At 40.3% G+C, this 21,393-nt stretch overlaps 1 protein-coding gene across 5 annotated transcripts in view; it reads right to left on the bottom strand.

Moving 5' to 3' along the window:
• The window catches only part of LOC101025685 (glycine N-acyltransferase-like protein 1), a 42,414-nt gene extending 21,538 nt beyond the window's left edge, over positions 1–20,876 (bottom strand). The window contains exons 1-3 of one of the 5 annotated variants that reach the window (XM_009185973.4): positions 20,418–20,876; positions 18,750–20,222; positions 6,691–6,887 (exon numbers count right to left, since the gene is read on the bottom strand). In XM_009185973.4, the coding sequence (XP_009184237.3) occupies positions 6,691–6,887; positions 18,750–18,807 (255 nt within the window). In that variant the 5' untranslated portion in view covers positions 18,808–20,222; positions 20,418–20,876. Of the gene's footprint in view, positions 1–6,690; positions 6,909–18,749; positions 20,328–20,417 lie in introns of those variants that run through there. The other 4 variants (XM_017948350.3, XM_017948349.3, XM_017948351.3 and 1 more) reach the window with 4 other exon arrangements.
• Positions 20,877–21,393: the final 517 nt, after the last annotated feature.

The raw sequence follows: 21,393 nt of genomic DNA, 5'->3' as shown, positions 1-21,393 counted from the left end.
TAGGCCAGAACTCACACACCCAACCTCCAGGCCATTCGCCAGCTTCTAGTCCAGCCTCTTTGGCTCCAGGCACCAGTCTAGTGCCTATGGTCTCAGGCTCTAGACTGTCCCCACCCCACCCAAGCCCTAGACCAGCTTTCAGCTTCAGGCTGGATTTTGTGACCCAAAATCCAATAAACTCAGGGCCCAGCTGTGCTCTAGCAGACCCAAGGTACATGCTGAGTTCAGTAGACCTTGATACTAGGCTGGTTATCATGGACCAAGGCTCTAGGAACATTTCTGAAGGAAGACTCAGGATCTAGGTCAGCCCCCATCTACCAAGATCCTAGGCTTATTTCTCCAGATTCAGGCTCTAATCTGGCACCAGTACCAGGCCAGTCCCCATGGCCTCAGATTCTATGCTCCTCCCAGTAGACCCAAACACTAGGACCATTCCAGAACCTAGCCAGCCCCTGCAGACACAGGCTCAATGCCCACATCAGTGCCATGTCAGTCCCTGTGGACCTAGGCTTTCATCCAGCACCTACTGGTACAGACTCTAAGCCTGCCCTTATAGACATAGGCTTTATGTTCATCCCCACATACCCAGTGAAAATATCCACCCCAGTGGATCCAGGATTCAGTCCCAACTCTACAGACCCAGGAATCAGGCCTGCTGGAATAGGCACCAGGCCAGCCTGCCTGAAGACTTCAGCAACAATTTCACTTGCAGATCACAAAGACACCCTACCAAGAACTGCTGGATGACTGGGAAAGAATTTTTCCAGACAAAGCTAGTATGCAAAGACTAGAATGACTTTCCTTTTCTTCAAATGTGCAGACACCAATGCACAGCCTAAAAATCAAGAACTATCAGAGAAAAATGATACCACCAAAGGAAAAGAAAGAATAACCAATAACTGGCCCTAAAGAAATAAAGATTTATAAACTTTTTGGTAATGAAATTAAAATTTAAAATGCTCAGTGAGCTTCAAGAGAACACAGATAGATGACTAAAAAGAATCAGAGAAATAACACATGTACAAAATATAAAGTTCACCAAAGAGATAGAAATAATTAAAAAGACAGCAATTCTGGACATAAAGGACACAATGGATGAACTAAAAATTTCATAGAGTTCTTTGAAAGCAGATTTGATCAAGTAGAATAAAGAATCAATGAGCACAAAGCACATCATTTGAAATTACTGAGTCAGAAACACACACAAAAAAGTAAGGAAAGTGAAGACATTTTATGACAATTATGGAACATCAGTAAGAGAACCAAAGTACACATCATATGTGTCCCAGTAAGAGAAGACAAACAGATAGGGAAAGAAAGCTTATCTGATGAAATAATAACAGAACACTTTCCAAGTCTGGTGAAAGAGAAATATACAAGTATAGGAATGTTAAAGGTGTTTTATAAGATTCAGTCCAGTCAAGATTAAAAGACATGTTTTAATTAAACTGTCAAAAATCAAAGAAAAGGAAGATTCTGAAAACAAAAGGAGAAAAGGAGCAAATAATATATGAGGGAGTTCCAATAAGGCTAATAGCAGATTTATGAGCAGAAACTTATGGGCTGAGAGCATAGAATGATATATTCAGTGTTCTATAGGACAAAAGTGTCAACCAAAAATACTGTTCCCAGGAAAATTTGCTTTTTGCAAATAATGGAGAGATTAAAAACTTTGCTAGAGAAACAAAAATTGAGGGAGTTTATCACCATCAAAGCTGTCTTACAGGAAATGATAGAGAACAAATGTTAGGACAAAAAGCCTGTTGTAATAAATTGAAGAAGACTGAAATCATATCAGTTATCTTTCCAGATCACAATGGCATGAAACTAGAAACTAACAGTAGGAGAACTTTTAGCAAATTCACAAATACATGAAAAATTAAACAGCATGCATCTGAACAACAGATGGATTAAGGAGGAAATTAAAATGGAAACTAAAAAATATGTTGAGACCAGTAAAAAATGGAAACTCAACATACCAAAACTTGTAAGATGCTCAAAACATTTACATTGAAAAAGAAGAAAGGTCTTAAACAACCTAATGTTACACTTCAAGGAACTATAAAAAGAACAAACTCAGCCTAAAGTTAACAGAATGAAGAAAAAAAATAAGGATCAGAGCAGTTAAACTAAATAGAAACTATAAAAACAATAAAAACCCCTGAAATTTGGTCTTTGGAAAGATTAATAAGATTGACAAACCTTTATCCAGATTAAGGAAAAAGCAGAGCAAAAAATATAAATAAAATCATAAATAAAAAGGGAAATTACAACTTATATCAAAGAGGATCAGAAGAGACTATTATGACCAAGTATATGCCAACAAATTGGATAATCTAAAATAAATGGGTAAATTCCTGGATACATAAAACGCTCCAAGATGAAAAAATTGAAAATTTAAACTGACCAATAATGAGCAAGGAGGTTAAATTTGTAATAAAAATTATTCCATCAAATAAAAGCCCAGGACATTATGGCTTCACTGCTGAATTCCACCAAACATGTAAAGAAGAACTAATGTCAATCCTTCTAAAACCCTTCCAGAAAAATCGAAGAAGAGGGAATACTTCCAAAGTTATTTTACAAGACTATCAAAACCCTGATAAAAAAGATAGGGACACTTCAACAACTGAGAATAATAGGCAACAGCACTGATGAACACAGATGAATCAATAAAATATTAATTCTAGCAAACTAATCTCAACAGCATGTCAAAAAGATCATCACGATACAGTGGGCTTTAATATAGGGATACAAAGATAGTTCAACATACAGATCTATAAATGTGAAATACCACCTTAAAAGTATAAATAACAAAATCCATATGATCACCTGATAGATGCAGAAAAAACATTTGATAAAGTTCACCATCATTTCATGGTTATGAACTCTCAACAATTGAGGTACAGAAGGAATGTAGCTTGTACAATAAAGACCATATATGATAAACCCACAGCTAACATCACACTTAATGGTGAAAAGTGAAAAACATTTTTCTAAGATTAACAAGACAAGGATGCTCACTCTGACTACTTCTATTCAATGCATTGATGGAAGTCCTACTTAGAGCAATTAGGTAAGAGAAAGAAATTTAAAGCATCCAAATGGGAAAGGAAGTAGCTAAATATGTACCTGTTTGCAAATAGCATATATTTAAACATATAAAAATCCTAAAGACTGCAGCAAACTAGGTTAAAACTAGTAAGCAACTCAGTAATGTGGCATTCTTCAAAGAAATATAAAACACCAAAAAATGTATATGTAGTCACAAAACCTCCTTAAGAACAAAATTAATCATAAGCAACAAGAACAAAACTGGAGATATCACACTACCTAACTTCAAAATGTACTATAAAGCAATAGTAATGAAAACAGGATGGTACTGGCATAAAAACAGATACATGGAGCCATGGAACAGAACGGAACGTCCAGAAATAAATCCATGCATTTAAGATGATTAATTTGACAAAGTTGACAAGCAGACATGAATGGGGAATGAATAGTCTCTTTAATAAACACTATTCAAAAAAATGTGCATATCCACAATCAGAAAATTGAAATTAGACCTTATCTCACACCACATACAAAAATCAAACCAAAATAGTTTAATGACTTAAATGTAAGCCTTGAGACTGCAAGACCACTAGAAAAAAAACTTCCTGATATTAGTTGGGGTAATGATTTTTGAATATAATCCCTGAAGCACAGATAAGGAAGGCCAAAACAGACAAATGAGATTACATCAAACTAGAAAAGTTTCCATACAGCAAAAACAAACAAACAAAACAAACAAACAAAAAATCAACAGGATGAAGAGGCAACCTATGCAATGGAAGAAAATATTTGCAAAGCATACATTTGATAAGGAGTTGATATTTAAAATAATAAGAAACTTAATAGCAAGAAAATAAACCAAATTAAAAATGGGCAAAGACCCTGAATAGATCTTTCTCTCTCTCTCTCTCTCTCTCTGTGTGTGTGTGTGTGTGTGTGTTTCTTTTTACTAGTTTGTAATAATCTTAAAAACTCTATCACATCCAGAAACCACCACAGGTGAGAGGATGAGAGAGATAGAGAATTAATGCTACAGTATGTGGACAGAGTGGGGAATCCAGGGATTCCCTAGGGTAGTGTGGAATGGAGGCAGGGAGTGTGAATAGGAGGCCGTGGCTTGGATCCTTATTGCTGCATGGGTGTTGGATAGCAGAGGAGACAGGGACTCAAGTTGAACTGGGAAATAGGGAACATCTCACACCAAAGGCAATGGCAGTTGGGGGTCAGGGGGATTACAGTACATTTTCTACACAGACTACAGGTGTGAGTGAGAGCTTCAGAGACTTGCATCCCTACCTGGGAAGAAATTAGTTAGAGGTTGTTTGACTTAAAGCTCCCAAATTGGTATCTGGTCCAGTTTCCTAAAATGGCAGCTCACCATTCACAGAGAGGTACTGAGAGGAAAAGTATAGCAAGAATATTTGGTTTGGAGCTCAAGTAAGGGATAAGGGGAGACAGTGGTGCTCTCTAAATCTGACTCAGAAAAGCAAGGATTGAAAGAGGGCCTTGGGTGAAATGGTGGCCAACATTGTGGGAGAAGACATTGCACCAGAAGCTGTAGGTATTCCTGAGAGCTCAGGGACATGGAAGTTCACATTAGGTGGCAAAACAACCAAGAACAAAAAATTAGGACTTCATGTTGCTGTCACCTGGCATAACATATATCAGGTATTTTTTTTTTCCTTTTAAAATGTAAGGCAACTTGTCAACACATAATTTAAAAACTGCTCTTCTGTCACATTGCTTCAGATCACTAGAGAATACCTGGCTAAAGAGCAGTGGGTAGTAAACAAAACTCAATGTCTTAAGAACCATCAGCTCACATTGCCGAGACACAAGTGGAAAAAGGGAAGGGCTTTTTTGATGCAACAATTTTTTTAAAAAAAGCAAAATTCTGCATCTTTAACAGAAGAAGGGTGTAAAAATTTATAACAAAGCCTAATCTAAGTTTTAAGTTACAGAAAAGTGTTAAATTCTAGCTAACTTATCATCACTTGGGAATCAGACCATTGGGCACGGAGTGGATGAAGGGGTGTCCTAAGAATAAACACGGGGCAAGAGGGGCTGTTTCCAAAGCAGGCTCATCTCCAATTCTTAGAACCATACTCATTAGGAAAAGGAAGCACTCAAGGAACTGAAAGCTTCGTGGAGGTTTTTGCCCCGCTTTCTTCTTTAAACTGAAGGTGCTTGTGGAGTCACTCACACTCAATGCTATTCAAACCCAAACTACATTTACACAGACACATGACATTAAAATTTATACTGTAGAGCAACATTCTTAGCCAGTGTAGAGAAAACAAGTGCATTTTAACTTTTTTCTTTTTTTGTGTGTTTTTAATCCCAAACTCCAATGTGATCCATCATTCCTTACCTACTTAATTCCTCACCTACTTAATTCCTCGAGTAAGGTATTTTTTGTTTGTTTGTTTTGCTTGGTTTTTGTTTGTTTGTGTTTTTTGTTTTGTTTTGTTTTGTTTTCTGAAGAGGGGGAAGGAGGGCAATGAGGGCAGCAGGTAAGTCAGGAGAGAGGCAACAGTGGGAAAGGGATCTTGGTTACACTGAATGGTCACTGTGCTTATGTACGTTTGGAAAGGGGAGTCTGAAGTCAGGATGTCAACACAAAGATTTTAGTACAAGGAAAAAAGTTTGAAGGAAATTAAAAGTGCTAGTCCAGTGAAAACATGAATGATAAAAGAGCAAAATAGCCTTATTACTGTTTTGGAGAAACACCAATAAGGCATCAACACAACCTGGGGTAGTGGCTCACGCGTGCGCCCTGGAAAGGAAGTGAAGTTCACTCTGCAGCACTCCTGGAGCGGGTCTGGGCTGTGGGCTCCGCCAGCATGAGGCAGCTCAGCCCACTCGCCCAGCCCCAGGAGGATGGGTGAGAAGGATGAGGAGGGGTTTCTCCAGGTCGAGGGTGTTCCGGGTGCCAGAATCACCCAGCGCAGCACTCTGTGGTGTGCGGACACCCTCTTCCCAGCCGGCAGCCGCTAGCTCCCCACAGCCATCCTGAATAGACATTTCTCAAAGGAGGACATAAAAATAACTATCAGGTATTTTTGTTTTGTTTTTGTTTTTGTTTTGCTCAACAGTACTCATTATCAAGAAAAGGCAAATTAAAACCACAATATCACCTCACACCTGTTAGAATTGCTATTATCAAGAAAGATAACAACTGTTGGAGAGGCTGTGAGGAAATGAGAACACTTGTGCACTGTTTGTGGGAATGTAAATTAGTGCAGCCTTATGCAAAACAGTCAAAACAGTACAAGGCTTTCTCATAAAGCTAAACATAGAGCAATCATATGATCCAGCAATCCCTACTGCATATATGTTTAAAGGAAATGAGCTCTCTTCCTCGGCGCTGCCTACGGAGGTGGCAGCCATCTCCTCCTCCGCATCATGGCTGCCCTCAGACCCCTTGTGAAGCCCAAGATCGTCAAAAAAAGAACCAAGAAGTTCATCCGGTACCAGTCAGACCAATATGTCCAAATTAAGCGTAACTGGCGGAAACCCAGAGGCATTGACAACAGGGTTTGTAGAAGATTCAAGGGCCAGATCTTGATGCCCAACATTGGTTATGACAGCAAAAAAAAAAAAAAGCACATGCTGCCCGGTGGCTTCCGGAAGTACCTGGTCCACAAGGTCAAGGAGCTGGAAGTGCTGATGATGTGCAACAAATCTTACTGTGCCGATATCGCTCACGATGTTTCCTCCAAGAACCGCTAAGCCATCGTGGAAAGAGCTGCCCAACTGGCCATCAGAGTCACCAACCCCAATGCCAGGCTGCGCAGTGACGAAAATGAGTAGACAGCTCGTGTGCACGTTTTCTGTTTAAATAAATGTAAAAACTGCATTTAAAAAAAAAAAAGGAAGTGAAATCAGTACAGGCACACCTCATTTTACTGCACTTCACTTTATTGAACTTCACAGGTACTGTAGTTTCACAAAGAGGTTTGTGTCAACCCTGCATGAAGCAAGTCTACTGGCATCATTTTTCCAGCAAATGTGCTCCCTTCCTGTCTGTGTTACCTTTTGGTCATTCCCACAATATTCAGACTTTTTTTGTGTTATTTTGTCTGTTAAAGTGATCTGTGATCAGTGATTTTTAATGGTACTATTTTAGCTGTTCTGGAGCACCACAAACTGCACCTGTATAACACAGCAAACTTATTTGATAACTGTTGTGTGTGTTCTGACTGCTTCATCGACTGACAGTTCCCAGACTCTCTCCTCTCCTCCAGCCTCCCTGTTCCATGACACACAGCAACATTTAAATTACTCCAATTATTAGCTATACAATGGTCTATAATTATTCAAGTGAAGGGAAGAGTCACCGGTCTTTCATTTTAAACAAAAAACTAAAAATGATTAAGCGTAGTGAGGAAAATACATCAAAAGCCAAGACAATCCAAAATATGAGTATTTTGCACCAGTTAGCCAGGTTGTGAATGCAAGGAAAAATCTTTGAAGGAAATTAAAAGTGCTAATCCAGTGAACACATAAATGACGAGAAAGCAAAATAGCCTTATTGCTGTTTTGGAGCGAGTTTTAGTGCTCTGGATAGAAAATTAAACTAGCCAAAACATTCATAAACCAAAGCTTAATCCCTAGCAACACTCTAACTCTTTTAAATTATTTGAAGGCTAAGAGAGGTGAGGACACTGCAGAAAAAAAGTTGGAAGCTAGCAGAGGTTGGTTCATGAGGTTTAAGGAAAGAAGCCATTTTCTTTTTCTTTCTCTTTTTTTTTTCTTTTGGACAGTTTCACTGGGTTTCTCAGGCTGGAATGCAGTCGCGCCGCGATCAAGGCTCACTGCAACCTCCGCCTCCTGGTCTCAAGGGATTGTCCTCCCTCAGCCTCCTGGTTAGCTGGGATTACAGGTGCCCACTACCACACCTGGCTGATTCCTTCCTTCCTTCCTTCCTTCCTTCCTTCCTTCCTTCCTTCCTTCCTTCCTTCCTTCCTTCCTTCCTTCCTTCCTTCCTCCCTCCCTCCCTCCCTCCCTCCCTCCTTCCTTCCTTCCTTCCTTCCTTCCTTCCTTCCTTCCTTTCCCTCCCTCCCTCCCTCCCTCCCTCCCTCCCTCCCTTCTTTCTTTTTTGTATTTTTAGTAGAGACAGGGTTTCACCACGTTGTCAAGGCTGTTCTCAAATTCCTGACCTCAGGTGATCCACCAACCTCAACCTCCCAAAGTGCTGGAGTTACAGGCATGAGCCACCGTACCTGGCCCATTTTCATGACATAAAAGCGCAAAATATTGGGAGGCCCGGTGAGTGAATCACGAGGTCAGGAGATTCAGACCATCCTGGCTAATAGAGTGAAACCCCGTCTCTACTAAAAATACAAAAAAAAAAAAAAAAAAGCCGGGCATGGTGACTGGTGCCTGTAGTCCCAGCTACTCTGGAGGCTGAGGCAGGAGAATGGTGTGAACCTGGGAGGCGGAGCTTGTGGTGAGCCGAGATCACGCCACTGCAACTCCAGCCCAGGCCACTCCATCTCAAAAAAATAAAAAATAAAACGTACAAAGGGAAGCAGCAAGTGCTGATGTAGAAACTGGAGAACTGGAGCAGGTTATCCACAAGATCTAGCTAAGATACTTAATGAAGGTGGCTACACAAAACAAGTTTCCCATGTCCCCATGTAGATAACACAGGTTTCTATTGGAAGAAGATGCCATCTAGGACTTTCACAGCTAGGAAGGGGATGTCAACGCATAACTTCAAAGCTGCAAAGGAAACGTTGGCTTTCTCATTAGGAGTTTATCCAGCTGGTGACTTTAACGTGAAGCCAATGCTCAGTTGCCATTCCAAAAATCCAGGGGCCCTAAGAATTATGCTAAATATCCTTTGCCTATGCTCTATAAATGGAAGAACAAAGCCTAGATTCAGCACTACCTGTTACAGCATGGTTTACTGAATATTTTAAGCCTACTAGTGAGACCAAGTGCTCAGGAAAAAAATATTCTTTTAAAAATATTACTGCTCATTGACAATGCACCTATTCATTCAAGTGCTGTGATGGAGATGTACAAGGACATTAATTTTTTTTCGTGCTTGCTAACATACATTCTTTCCATGTCTTATTATTTAAGAAATACATTCTGAAGGGCTACAGCTGCAATACATTGTGATTTCTCTGATGGATCAGGGCAAAGTAAATTGAAAACTTCTCGGAAGGATTTTCCATTACATATGACATTAAAAACATTCACGATTCATGGGAAGAGAGCAAGCTATCAACATCCATAGGAATTTGGAAGAAGGTGATTCCAATCCTTGCAGATAACTTTGAAGCGTTCAAGATTTAAATGGAGGAAGTAACTGCAGATGTGGTGGAAATAACAAGAGAACTAAAATTAGAGGTAGAGCCTGAAGATCTGACTGAATTGCTGCAATCTCATGACAAAACCTGAATGGATAAGAAATTATTTCTTATGGATGAAGAGGCCAAAGAAAGTGGCCTCTTAAGATAGAAACTACTCCTGATGATGATTCTGTGAACATTGCTGAAATGATAACAGGATTTCTAACATTACATCAACCTCGTTGATAAAGCAGTAGCAGGGGTTGAAAGGATTGATTCCAATTTTGAATGAAATTTTACGTAGGTAAAATGCTACCAAACAGCATTACATACTACAGACAAATCTTTTGTGAAAGGAAGAGTTAATCAATGCAGCAAACTTATTTGTTGTCTTGTTTTAAGAACTTGCCTTAGCTACCTTAACCTTCAGCAAGTCCCACCCTGGTCAGCAGCCATCAACATTGAAATAAGACCTTGCACCAGCCAAAAGATTATGACTCTTTGAAAGCTCAGATTATCTTAGGCGTTATATAACAATAAAGTATTCAAAATTAAGAGAGGTAATTTTTAGAGACATAATGCAATTTGACACCTATAGACTAGAGTATAGTGTGAACGTAACTTTTATTGCACTGAGAAACCATAAACTTTGTGTGACTTGCTTTAATGAAATATTCATTTTATTGCAGTGGTCTGGAACTGAACCCTCAATATCTCTGAGATAGGCCGGTATGTTAAACAGATATCTGCACTTCTATGTACATTGTAGAATTACTCACAATAGCCAAGACATAGAATCAAACTAAGTGTCTATCGACAGATTTATAAACATTAAAAATGTGGTACATATGCACAATAGAATACTATCCAGCTTCTAAAAAGAAGGAAATTCGGTCATTTGAAAGCACATAGATGAACTTGGAGTACATGATGTTAAGTAAAATAAACCAGGTACAAAGACGAACACCACTTTATGTAACTTACATGTGAAATCTGAAAAAGTTAAATTCATAGAAGCAGAGAGTATAATGGTGGTTACCAGGCATTGGAGGAAGTGGTAAGGATTGGGGAGATGGTCACAGGATACAAAATTTCAGTTGATAATTGGAGCAGTCCAATAAATCTATTGTACAGCATGGTGACTATATTTCAAAATGCTCTTTTCTGAAAATTGTTATGAGAATACATCTTAAGTGTTCTCACCGAAACATAAAAGTATCTAAGATAGTGCATATATGAATGAGCTCTCCTGTGCCATTTTACAATGTGTACATATTTTAAAACATCATGTTGTACTCAATAAATATATACAATTTTTATTTGGAAATAATAGTTAATGGTTTAAAAACATATTCACTAAGAAAAAAAAGAAGGAAATAGTTTTGTTTCACAGTCCCAGTTTTGAAAAGCAAAAATTAAATATTCATTTCTTTTTCTCCTGGCCATCATTTTTTTAAAAGGTGTCAGAGCCCACCCAAACATATGATACTGCCAGTTAGTACTACAATCATCCCACGGTATCGTGGAGGAATTGGTTCCGGGATCCCCAATGATACTAAAATCCACTCATACTCAAGTCCTGCAGTTGGCTCTCTGGAACCTGCAGATAGGAAAAGTCAGCCTTCTGTGTACACAGGTTTTGAATCCTGCAAATACTGCATTTTCAATCTGCATCTGTTGCAGATGTGGAACCTACTGATATGGAGTATTGACTGTATTTATTGAAAAAAATCCAACCATAAGTGGACCCATGCAGTTCACATCTGTGTTGTTCAAGGGTCAACTGTATTTTTCAGGATATTTAATAATTAGATATATAGTCATATAACTAATATATTCATATTCAAGATAATATATTCATATTCAAGCAATCTTGGGGTCAGTATAATTGTCTATACTTTAGAGATAAAGGAACTGTTGTTAGATGAATTCATCCAAAGTCACACAAGTGGTTAAATGGCAGTGGTAAAACTATGTTTGAATAAATGACTAAATGATTCTTGATTGCAAGTGCAAATCAAAGGAACATCAAGTAAATGAGTACCAAATGTATTGCTATCATATAGAGATACTTTACTCATTAGCATTGTTGGTTACAAGCAGTTCTCTGGCTGCCTTAGGCAAAAAGGAATTCATTATTGAGGAAAGATCTTAGCACTCAGCTTGGGAACAGAGCGCACCTGTTAAGGATTATATTGTGTTCCCTCAAAACTCACGAGTTGAAGACTTAACCCCCAATGTGACTGTGTTTGGAGACAGAGCCTTTAAGGAAGTAGTTAATGATTAAAAGGGCTTCTAGATCAACAAGGAAACTGGCAGATGATATGGTCTCAGAGAGCAGATGGCAATTAGAAGAGGAATATTTGTCTGTACATCTCACTTGATGTCAAAGGTTCTGGGGCCTTAGTCCTGGGTCAGTTATTTTCATCTTGTGTAATTTTGAGCAAGCTATTTTCCCTATCTCTATCTCTATTTTCTGCTCTATAAAATGTGGATAATAGTAATGATTACCTCATAGAGTTGTGAGGACCAAATGAAACAATATACTAAGAAGTTAGAATGTACCTGGCATACTGTTAATTTCTCAATAAATGTAGGTCATTATTATTCAAAACCTATAGTCAGGCAACTTGAAGACATCATTGAATTTCTCTTAGTTACATTCTCAGTGTCCTTTAATTGAATGCCCATAGCAGCTTTAAAAGACTTCCCTGGTAAATAACAAATTCTTTATTTGTTATGAAGCATGAGGGAAGCATGAGGGAAAAGTGGAGATGGGGTTGGGCATCTAATAGGCCCTGGTGCAGAATTTGTTATTGAGAAACATACGATCTCACGGGAAGAGAGTTAAGGGAACTGAGTTTAGAAGGAGTGAGCCTATGAAAGTTCTGTCAAAAGTAAGCACATTCATAAATATAGTTGGTTTTACAGTAATGAAAATATTATAATACAGACTTCAAGCAAAATAGCTACCGATTTACATATTATTTCCATTCAAAGAGTTAAGATTATTGATGCTTCTAGTGGATCAATCCTGATACTTAGATATCAACCTTCTCACTCTTTCTCAATCAATGACCAAATTGTGTAAACTCTGCTTTTGAATTATCTCATATCTATGGATCTCTTCTCATCTCAATAGGTTATTATGCTAGCTCAGGTGTCCATCATCTCTTGTGTGTATCCCACTAACAGACATCCTCCTCCCGACCATGTTTTTCCAGTCCTAACTTTCCAGTGGCTTGCCATTTCCCCTGTGATGATTTAGAAACTTTTTAACATAACTTACAAACCTTTTCCCACCTGTCACCCACTTATTTCTGTAGTTCTACAGAAGTGAGGAAGATACATCCAGGAACCATACAATAGTAATTGTGTCCCCCACATGTCTGGAGTTTCTGGCAGTGTCCAAATGTTATGTAATACAGTTCTCTGGAAGAAGGCCAACTCAATTGTCTATATTTTTTTGGTTCTTTAAAAATTATTTTTAATAATTTTTGTGGGTAAGGCGTAGGTGTATATATTGATGCAAAAATCCTCAACAAAATACTAGGAAATCAAATTCAAGAATACATTAGAAAGATTATTCATCATGACCAAGTGCAATGTATCCCTGTGATGCAAGGATAGTTCAAAATATGAAAAACAATCAATGTGATACACTGTATCAAAAGAATGAAAGATAAAAAACATATAATCATCTCAATGGATGTGGAAAAAACATTTGATAAGATTCAACAGTCCTTCATAATAAAACCTCTGAACAAACTAGGAATAGAAGAAACATACCTCAACAGAATAAAAGATATATATGACAGACCCACAGCTAGTATCACACTGAATGGAGAAAAGCTGAAAGCCTTTTTTCCAAGATCTGGAACACACCAAGGATGCCTACTTTTACCAGTGTTTGCTAATATTTTTATGAGGATTTTTGCATCAATATTCAACAGAGGTATTGGACTGTAGTTTTCTGTGTTTTGATGTGCCATTGGTTTTGGTATCAGGATAATTCTTGCCTCATAGAATGAGTTTGGAAGTATTCCCTTCTCTATTTTTTTTTTTTTTTTTTTTACTTTTTCCCATTTTTCTATCGGAATTCTTTACCTTTTTTTATATACTTTAAGTTCTGCAATACTTGTGCAGAATGTGCAGGTTTGTTACATAGGTATAAATGAGCCACGGTAGTTTGCTGCACCCATCAACCTATCATCTACATTAAGTATTTCTCCTAATACTATCCCTCCCCTAGCCCTTCACCCGCTGACACGCCCCAGTGTATGATGTTCCCCTCGCTGTGTCCATTTGTTCTCATGGTTCAACTCCCAATTATGAGTGAGAACATGCGGTGTTTGGTTTTCTGTTTCTGTGTTAGTTTGCTGCCTTCTTCTTTATTTTTCAGAACAGTTTCAGTAGGATTGATATTCTTCTTTAAATGTTGGTAGAATTCAGCAGTGAACCTATCAGGTTCTGGGCTTTTCCTTACTCAGAGACTTTACTATAGCTTCGATCTCATTACTTGCTCTTGGTCGGTTCAGGTTTTGGATTTCTTCCTGGTTCAATCTTAGTAGGTTATATGTGTCTAGGAATTTGTCCATTTCTTTTAGATTTTCCAATTTATTGGTATATAGGCTGGGCATAGTGGCTCATGCCTGTAATCCTAGCACTTTGGGAGGCCAAGGCAGGTGGATATACGGACCTCAGGAGTTCGAGACCAGCCTTGGCAACACTGTGAAACCCCATCTTCACTAAAATACGAAAAGAAAAAAAAAAATCAGCCAGACGTGGCGACGTGTGCCTGTAGTTCCAGCTACTCAGGAGGCTGAGGCAGAAGAATTCCCATAACCCGAGAGGCAGAGGTTGCAGTGAGCCGAGATCATGTCACTTCACTCCAGCTTGGGTGACGGAGTGAGACTTTTCTCTAAAGAAAAATAAAATTCCAATTTATTGGTATATGATTGCTCATGGTAGCCACTAATAATCCTTTGAATTTCTGCGGTATTAGTTATAATGTCTCCTTTTTTATTTCTAAATATATTTTTGGGGGTCTTGTCTCTTTTTCTTAGTCTGGCTCAAAGTTTGTCAATTTTGTTTAAAGTTTCAAAAGACCCTGCTTTTATTTCCTTAATCTGTCATACTTTTTTCCATTTCGATTTCATTTATTTCTGCTGTGATGTTTATTATACCTTTTGCTCTATAAATTTTGGGTTTGGTTTGGTCTTCCTTTTCTAATTCTTTAAGATGCACTGACAAACTCTGTCCCAGTTCCAGGATGGCAGCTATAGCCCTAGTCCTTAGCCAGGTATCTGGCAAGAATCTGCAGACTCAGGCCCCAGGCCTGCCTAGGGCTATGCTTGTTTTTGCCACCCCACTCTCCAGGCCAGTTCCTATGGTCTCATGCTCCAGTAAACCCAGGGTCCAGGTCCATCACAGCTGACTCCAGTATTGGGATGGTTCCTACAGACCCAGTATCTAGGACTGCCTCTGTGGACCTAGGTTTCAGTCTAGTTCCTACATCCCTAGTGCCCAGGCCAGGCTTTGTGGCCCTAGTGCCCATGCCAGCTTCTGAAGACCTTAGTTCTAGGCCAGATCTCACACACCCAGCCTCCAGGCCATTCCACAGGTTTTGGCCAGCCCCTGTGGCTACAGGCACCAGTCTAGCACCTATGGTCTCAGGCTCTAAACTGGACCCATCCCACCCCAGCCCTAAGCCAGCTTCAGGTTGCAGGCTGATTTTTGTGACCCAGGATCCAATAAACTCAGGGCTCAGCTGTGCTCTAGCAGACCCAGGGTACAGGCCGAATTCACCTGACCATGATGCCAGGCTGGCCATCATGGACCAAGACTCTATGACCATCTCTGAAGACTCAGGCTCCGGGTCAGCCCCCATCTACCAACATCCCAGGCCCATTTTCCCAGATTCAGGCTACAATCCGGCACCAGTACCAGGACAGTCCCCATGGACTCAGTTTTCAGGCTCTTCCCAGCAGACTCAGACACTAGGCTCATTCTAAAACCTGGCCAGCCCCTGCAGACACAGGCTCAATGCCCACCTGAGAGCCATGTTAGCCCCTGTGGAGCCAGGATTCAGTCCAGCACCTATTGGTACAGGCTCTTTGCAGCCCTTATAGACATAAACTTCGTGTTCATCCCCACATATCCAATGAAAAGATCCACTCCAGTGGATCCAGGCTTCAGGCCCAACTGTACAGACCCAGGAACCAGGCCACCTGCTGACACAGGCACAAAGCCAGCCTGCCTGAGGACTTCCACAAAAAGTTTACCTACAGACCACAATAGACACCCTACCAAAAGTTGCTGGATGACTGGGAAAGGGTTTTTGCAGAAAAAGCCAGTATGCAAGGACTAGAATAAGTTTCTTGTTTTTCAAATGTGCAGACATGAAGGCACTGCCTAAAAATCAAGATCAAGAACAATCAGGGAAAAATGATACTACCAAAGGGAAAAAAAATCTTAACCAATAGCTCACCCTAAAGAAATAAGGTTTATAAACTGTCTGTCAATGAATTTAAAATAATTGTCTTTAAAATGTCGGTGAGCTACAAGAGAACACAGATAGATGACTAAAAAGAATCAGAAAAATAATACATGAACATAACTTAGAAGGAAATTATTGTGAAGCCTGAAGTATTGCATGTAGTCTACATAAATAGAGGAGTAAGCCTGGAGGGAGTAAAATCAGGAGGCACAGCTGGGCTTAGATCATTTAGTAGGTAGGTGCAATTGAAGGAGCTGAGGTTTTAGGAATAGTGAATTCCTTTTTATCTTGGTGCTCTCCCATCAGTTCATGTTTTCAAATATTTATTGCCCAAATCTATCTCCACAGCACTGAACTCTCATCTAAGCTCCAGATATTAATATTTTGTGGTGTCTTTGACATCTACTCTTGGATATGCCACAGGCATTTCACTCTTAACGCCTTTAAAACCAGAGTCATAAAATTTAATTGTGCCCCTCTTCCTGTGTTCCTGAATCTGACAATGATGTCATTACCCATTTGACTACCCAAGCTAGTATCCTGTGGATATTCCTCAGCTTCTTTATCTCTTATATATTGTGTTTTTAAAAAACTATGAAATATATTCTACATGCAAAAGCAGTTTATGACACCCTATATTTCATATAATAAACATCCATGTATCTCCTTCCTAACTTAAGAAATTGCACACTACAAATTATTAGAGGCATACAGAGTGTTTCTCCTTCATCTTATCTCCCTTTCTCATTCTCATGGACAACCGCTAAGTCTGAATTTGTTTTAAAATTATTAGTGTCTTACACTTATTTAGTGACATATACATATGTAGTAAAAGTATAAAGAGTACACTGTTTCATTTTGCTTGTTTTGATTTTACATAAACACATCCAGCTGAATGTGTTCTGTGATTTGTACTACTTTTTTGAGGTTCATTCTAGTAGATGAAATTCTCCATCCACTTTTACAGTTAGAGAGAATTCACTGAAGAAATCAAATGCTTACGCACATTTCAGGGTTTTTCTACTAAAAACTGGACAGTTTTGCTATGAATATATTATAATAGATACTGGCATATTATTTTTAAAAATTGTTGTACCATCTTGCACTTCCACCAGTGAGAAATGAGAGTTCTCATTATACTACGTCTTCATCAAAGCTGGGTATTATCCATATCTTAATATTTGTCAATCGTGTGGGTGACAAACGGCATCTTATAGAGGGTTTCAATAGTAGTTTCCTAATTACTCATGGGATTGAACACTTTTTCATGCTTCAGGCTCTAAAATCATTGTTTATGCCTTTTGCTCATTTTTCTTTTTCTTTCTTTCTTTTTTTTTTTTTTGTGATGGAGTCTTCTATGTCACCCACAATACAGTGGCATGATGTCGGCTCACGGCAACCTTGATCTCCCAGGTTCAAGCAATTCTCCTACCTCAGCCTCCTGAGTAACTAAGACTACAGGCACACACCACCACACCTGGCTAATTTTTGTTTTTTTTTTTAGTAGAGACAGGGTTTCACCATATTGGACAGGCTGGTCTGGAACTTCTGACCTCCTGATTCGCCAGCCTTTGCCACCCAAAGTGTTTTGTTCATTTTTCTACTGAACTGTTATTCTTTTTAGTATTGATTCTACAAGTATTTTAATATTGTAGACATAAATTCCTTATTCATCACATGTATTAAACATGTATTCTAAGTTTCTTCTTGATTTTTCATTTTCTGTTGTCACACAGAACAGGAGACATTAATTTTCATGTTGTCAAGTTTATTAACCTTTTTCTGTCATTAGAACATCTTTCATAGGATATATTGTTTTTTTTTCTAAAAATTGTAAAGGTTTGCTCTTACCATTCAAGTTCATAATCTGGAATAATTTTTTGTATATAGCTTGAAGTAGGTATCACTTTTTATTTTTTGCATATGGATAATGAACTGTTCCAGCGATGCTGACTGAATTGTTCATTTTTTCTCCACTGATCTGTACTGCCAGTTTTGCCACATAAGATTGTTATGGGTTGAACTGTGTCCCCTCATAATTCATGTTACAGTCCTAAACCCTAGTACCTCAAAATGTGACCTTATTTGGACATACAGTTCTTGTTGATATACTTAGTTAAAGTTAGTAGTAGTATAGGCCCCTAATCCAATATTCCTGATATCCTTAGATAAACTTAGGAGTTTATAGATTTCTGTTTTCTGTAACTAGTAACTTCAAGTATTCTGTTTTTATCGAAGCAGCACAGGAAAGGTCATGAGATGCTGAGCAGGCCTGGACTGCAGCTATCTAGGCGCCATAGTGAAGGTTATGAGATAAGCCCTTGTAAGGCACTAGAGTAAGCCTAGATAACAGCCATCTGGGCCCCATAACAAGAGTCACATGTAATCCTGAATTATGCACCTGTCACAATTTGATTGACTGCCTTTCTTCTGCCTCTGTATCCTTGCTTTCATGCCACTACACTTCACACTGCTGTAAGCTTGTTTCAAGGTAGCCCATCTTAGAACTGTGTATAAAAGTCAGGTGCTGTCTTTGTTCTGGGACCAGTGTTTGGCTGTTAATCTTGTGGGTTTGAATGCACTCAATAAAATCCTCCTGTTTTATCCTGTTGAAAGGGAACAGGAAAACAACTACCCAAAATGAGTAGATGTAACAATTTCTGAGGCTCATACAGGACTAGGAATAGTTTCAGTTCCCAAAATCCGACTAGAAAACTTCATAATTCATGAAGTATCAGGGAGAGTACTCAGAAATTATAGCTTCCATAGTGGGACAAAATTAGCCCTAATTCTGGTTCCACCTAACAAATAAATGCAAGCTTTGAAAGTATAAAATTGTTTCAGTGTAAAATAACATCGGACTAGAAGAAAGCTCAAGAATAAGCAGATACCTTGAAGGATTCCAGGCCAGTGTCTCAAGGAAGGGCAGCAAGGCAAAGCTGGTTGCATTTCAAGATTTAAGGAGACAAAGCTGAAAGACCAAGGTGACAAGAGATCACAGGCAACAGACCTGGCGGGAGACCTGCAGAGAGAGAGAACTCAGGATACATGGGGAAGGTTCCCCTAAAGTATTCAACTGTGTACTGATCAGAGTAGTGGCTGAGAAAACTTCCCAAGGCCAGGAAACAACCACCCTAAAACTATTATATTGTAACTATCCTCCAACCCTCTCCCTGTATCCCTTTTAAGGATCCCTGTTTCCTCATTTCTAAATTAAGGAGTTTGGCTCAGATCAAACTTTCATTGTTCCTGTGAATTGGTTCCTCTGAGCTTTTTAAAAAGGACTCCAGATCCCACCCTCACAGACTCTGATTCAGTATGTCGGGGTGTGGCTATGAAATCTGCACTTTTATCTGCCTGGCCCTACAACCCCCACCTCAAATGCGCACCACGTTGTTTAAACAACTGTCTATGTCACCCCAGCATGACCTAAATTCTTTCCTAATGCCCCAGAACCTACGAAGGTAACCTGTGTTTGCAGCTCTGCTTGCTTACAGAAACAAAAACTGGATGTCAGCAACCACCGCGCTACAAGATGGGAAACGAGCTCAGCAGTGCTACCCTAACCTGAATCCTTGCTAATTACCATACCTAAATCTCTGCCCCCCGGGGAAAAAGCCACCTTGCTAGGCACATGTAATGCTGAGGGGCAACAGAAAGTATGAGACTGCCACAGTCAACTCTTCCTGGAAAGCCCCACCTCTTTCCAGGAACCCTTGCCCTCAGTCTCCACCTACAAGCCCTAAAAGACCTTAAAAAAGCACCACCTCACTACACCCCACACATCTTGAGCAGGAACTTCCCTTCTCCATTCCTTGATCAGTGAATACAGTTTCTGTTCTGCTTAATTGAACCTGGTCTCATGCTAAGTATGTGAAGGCACAGGGCAGGGAAAGGACCCACCAGTGTCCAGCGACTCTCTTGAGATTCAGGAACACCCAGACAATCTCCAAGTATCTTTTCAGGAGTAAAACTCTTGGCCTTTGACGCTGAGGGGCGGGAAGGGAATTACCACAACGGGCGCGGGACCCAGCTCTCCATCCAAAACCTCCTTGACGTTGGGCTGAGGTCCTTCTGCATACTGGCTTTGCCAGCCATCCCCCCTAAGAACTCCAGGTCCAACCCAGGACCAGAAAAAACACTCACAGAACCAGAGTCTGCCCACACAGTGCACGTGCCGGTGCCTGCAGCTCTTGTCGCTCTCAGCTGAACTTTTCTCGCCTGGAAGATCAAGTCCCTGAGCGGGAGGATCCTGGGAATTGACCTTCTCGCTGGCCAATAGACAAAGAGTCTCTGGAGGCTGTTTTCTCTCATTTGATGAAAATGACTCATCTCTCATCCACTTTGGAAGCCAATTAACATCTCTGGAGACAGTGATTGAAGGGATGCTAAGGGGTAAGAGCGCACACCTGCGCCTTGCTCAGGTGGGTCGGAAGGCCGTGTGGAGTCTGCGCACCACCCGCCCACCCTCCCTATGTGTCCGGATGGTCCATCCGGGTCCCAGCGATCTCGGCGACCCCACCCCCCACCCCCACCCCCACCCCCGCCCACACACGCACCACTTAGTCCATGGCCAGCTCCCGCGTCCCAGGATAAACTAAGCAATCACTGCCGTGCTGCTTTCGGGTCGTCAGCGTCCCCTGTCTCCGAGTGGAGGCCAAGGAGGAACTGCGCACCGCTGTGGGGGTGGGAGGCGCCTGGCGGTTTCGCGCTTTGCCCGCCTTTTGATTGCGCAGGAGTAGCGCGCTGGCTGGAGCTGCAGGGCAAATAGCCCGCCCGGGTGCTTTGGTGTGTGGCACTTGCTGCCATTCTGCCGCTGTAGGGTGAGCGGCGGTGGCGGGACGAGCATCCAGGCGGCATCCGGCGGCAGCAGCAGCAGACACAGCTCCACCCTGAGGACGCAGAAGCCCAGTCCCAGAGCAGGCTGCACCCCTGTCAGCCTGAGCTCTAGAGGGAGTCGGCCTGCTCCACAAATGATCCAACTTCGCGGAGGGCCTCGCGAACACAGACAACGCCAACCTGAACAAGAAAGCGGCCAGCACTGCTTAGGCGGCTTCCCACGACGCGCTTTGCTGAGTGCGGAAGTTTACCTTTCAGATGAAGATGCCAGAGTTGGGTATCCCCAAAGTGAGGATCAAAGAAATGCTTTGCATGGGGCTTGAGAAAACATCTTACTGTTGAAGAACAGAACATCTTACTATCTAAGAACCTGAATAGGAGATGCCTTCAGTAGTGGGTGTTTGAAAAGTTGGTCAGAGAAGGGGAGAAGATGGTTGATTAAGGGGGGATGGTGACAATTATTTTATAACTTATAGAACGACAGATATTTATGTAAAAGTTGATAGTTTGGGTGGAATAATCATGAGCATGTTTCTGAACTTAATGTAAAATATCCAGAAACCCCTAAAATCACTGCTTAAATTACACGGGCCTTGTGGTGTTTGGAAAGAGAACACTTTGGAAGTATAATGGTAAAAATAATTTTATACAGAAAAAGAGAAGAGAAAACTTAACCACAGGTTTCTCAAATCGCTG

This window comes from Papio anubis, chromosome 12 (genome assembly GCF_008728515.1).
Source record: "Papio anubis isolate 15944 chromosome 12, Panubis1.0, whole genome shotgun sequence".
NCBI classification, from domain to species: Eukaryota; Metazoa; Chordata; class Mammalia; order Primates; family Cercopithecidae; genus Papio; species Papio anubis.
The sequence above is the reverse complement of the archived record's forward strand: the minus strand, read 5'-3'. Positions and strand labels throughout refer to the sequence as shown.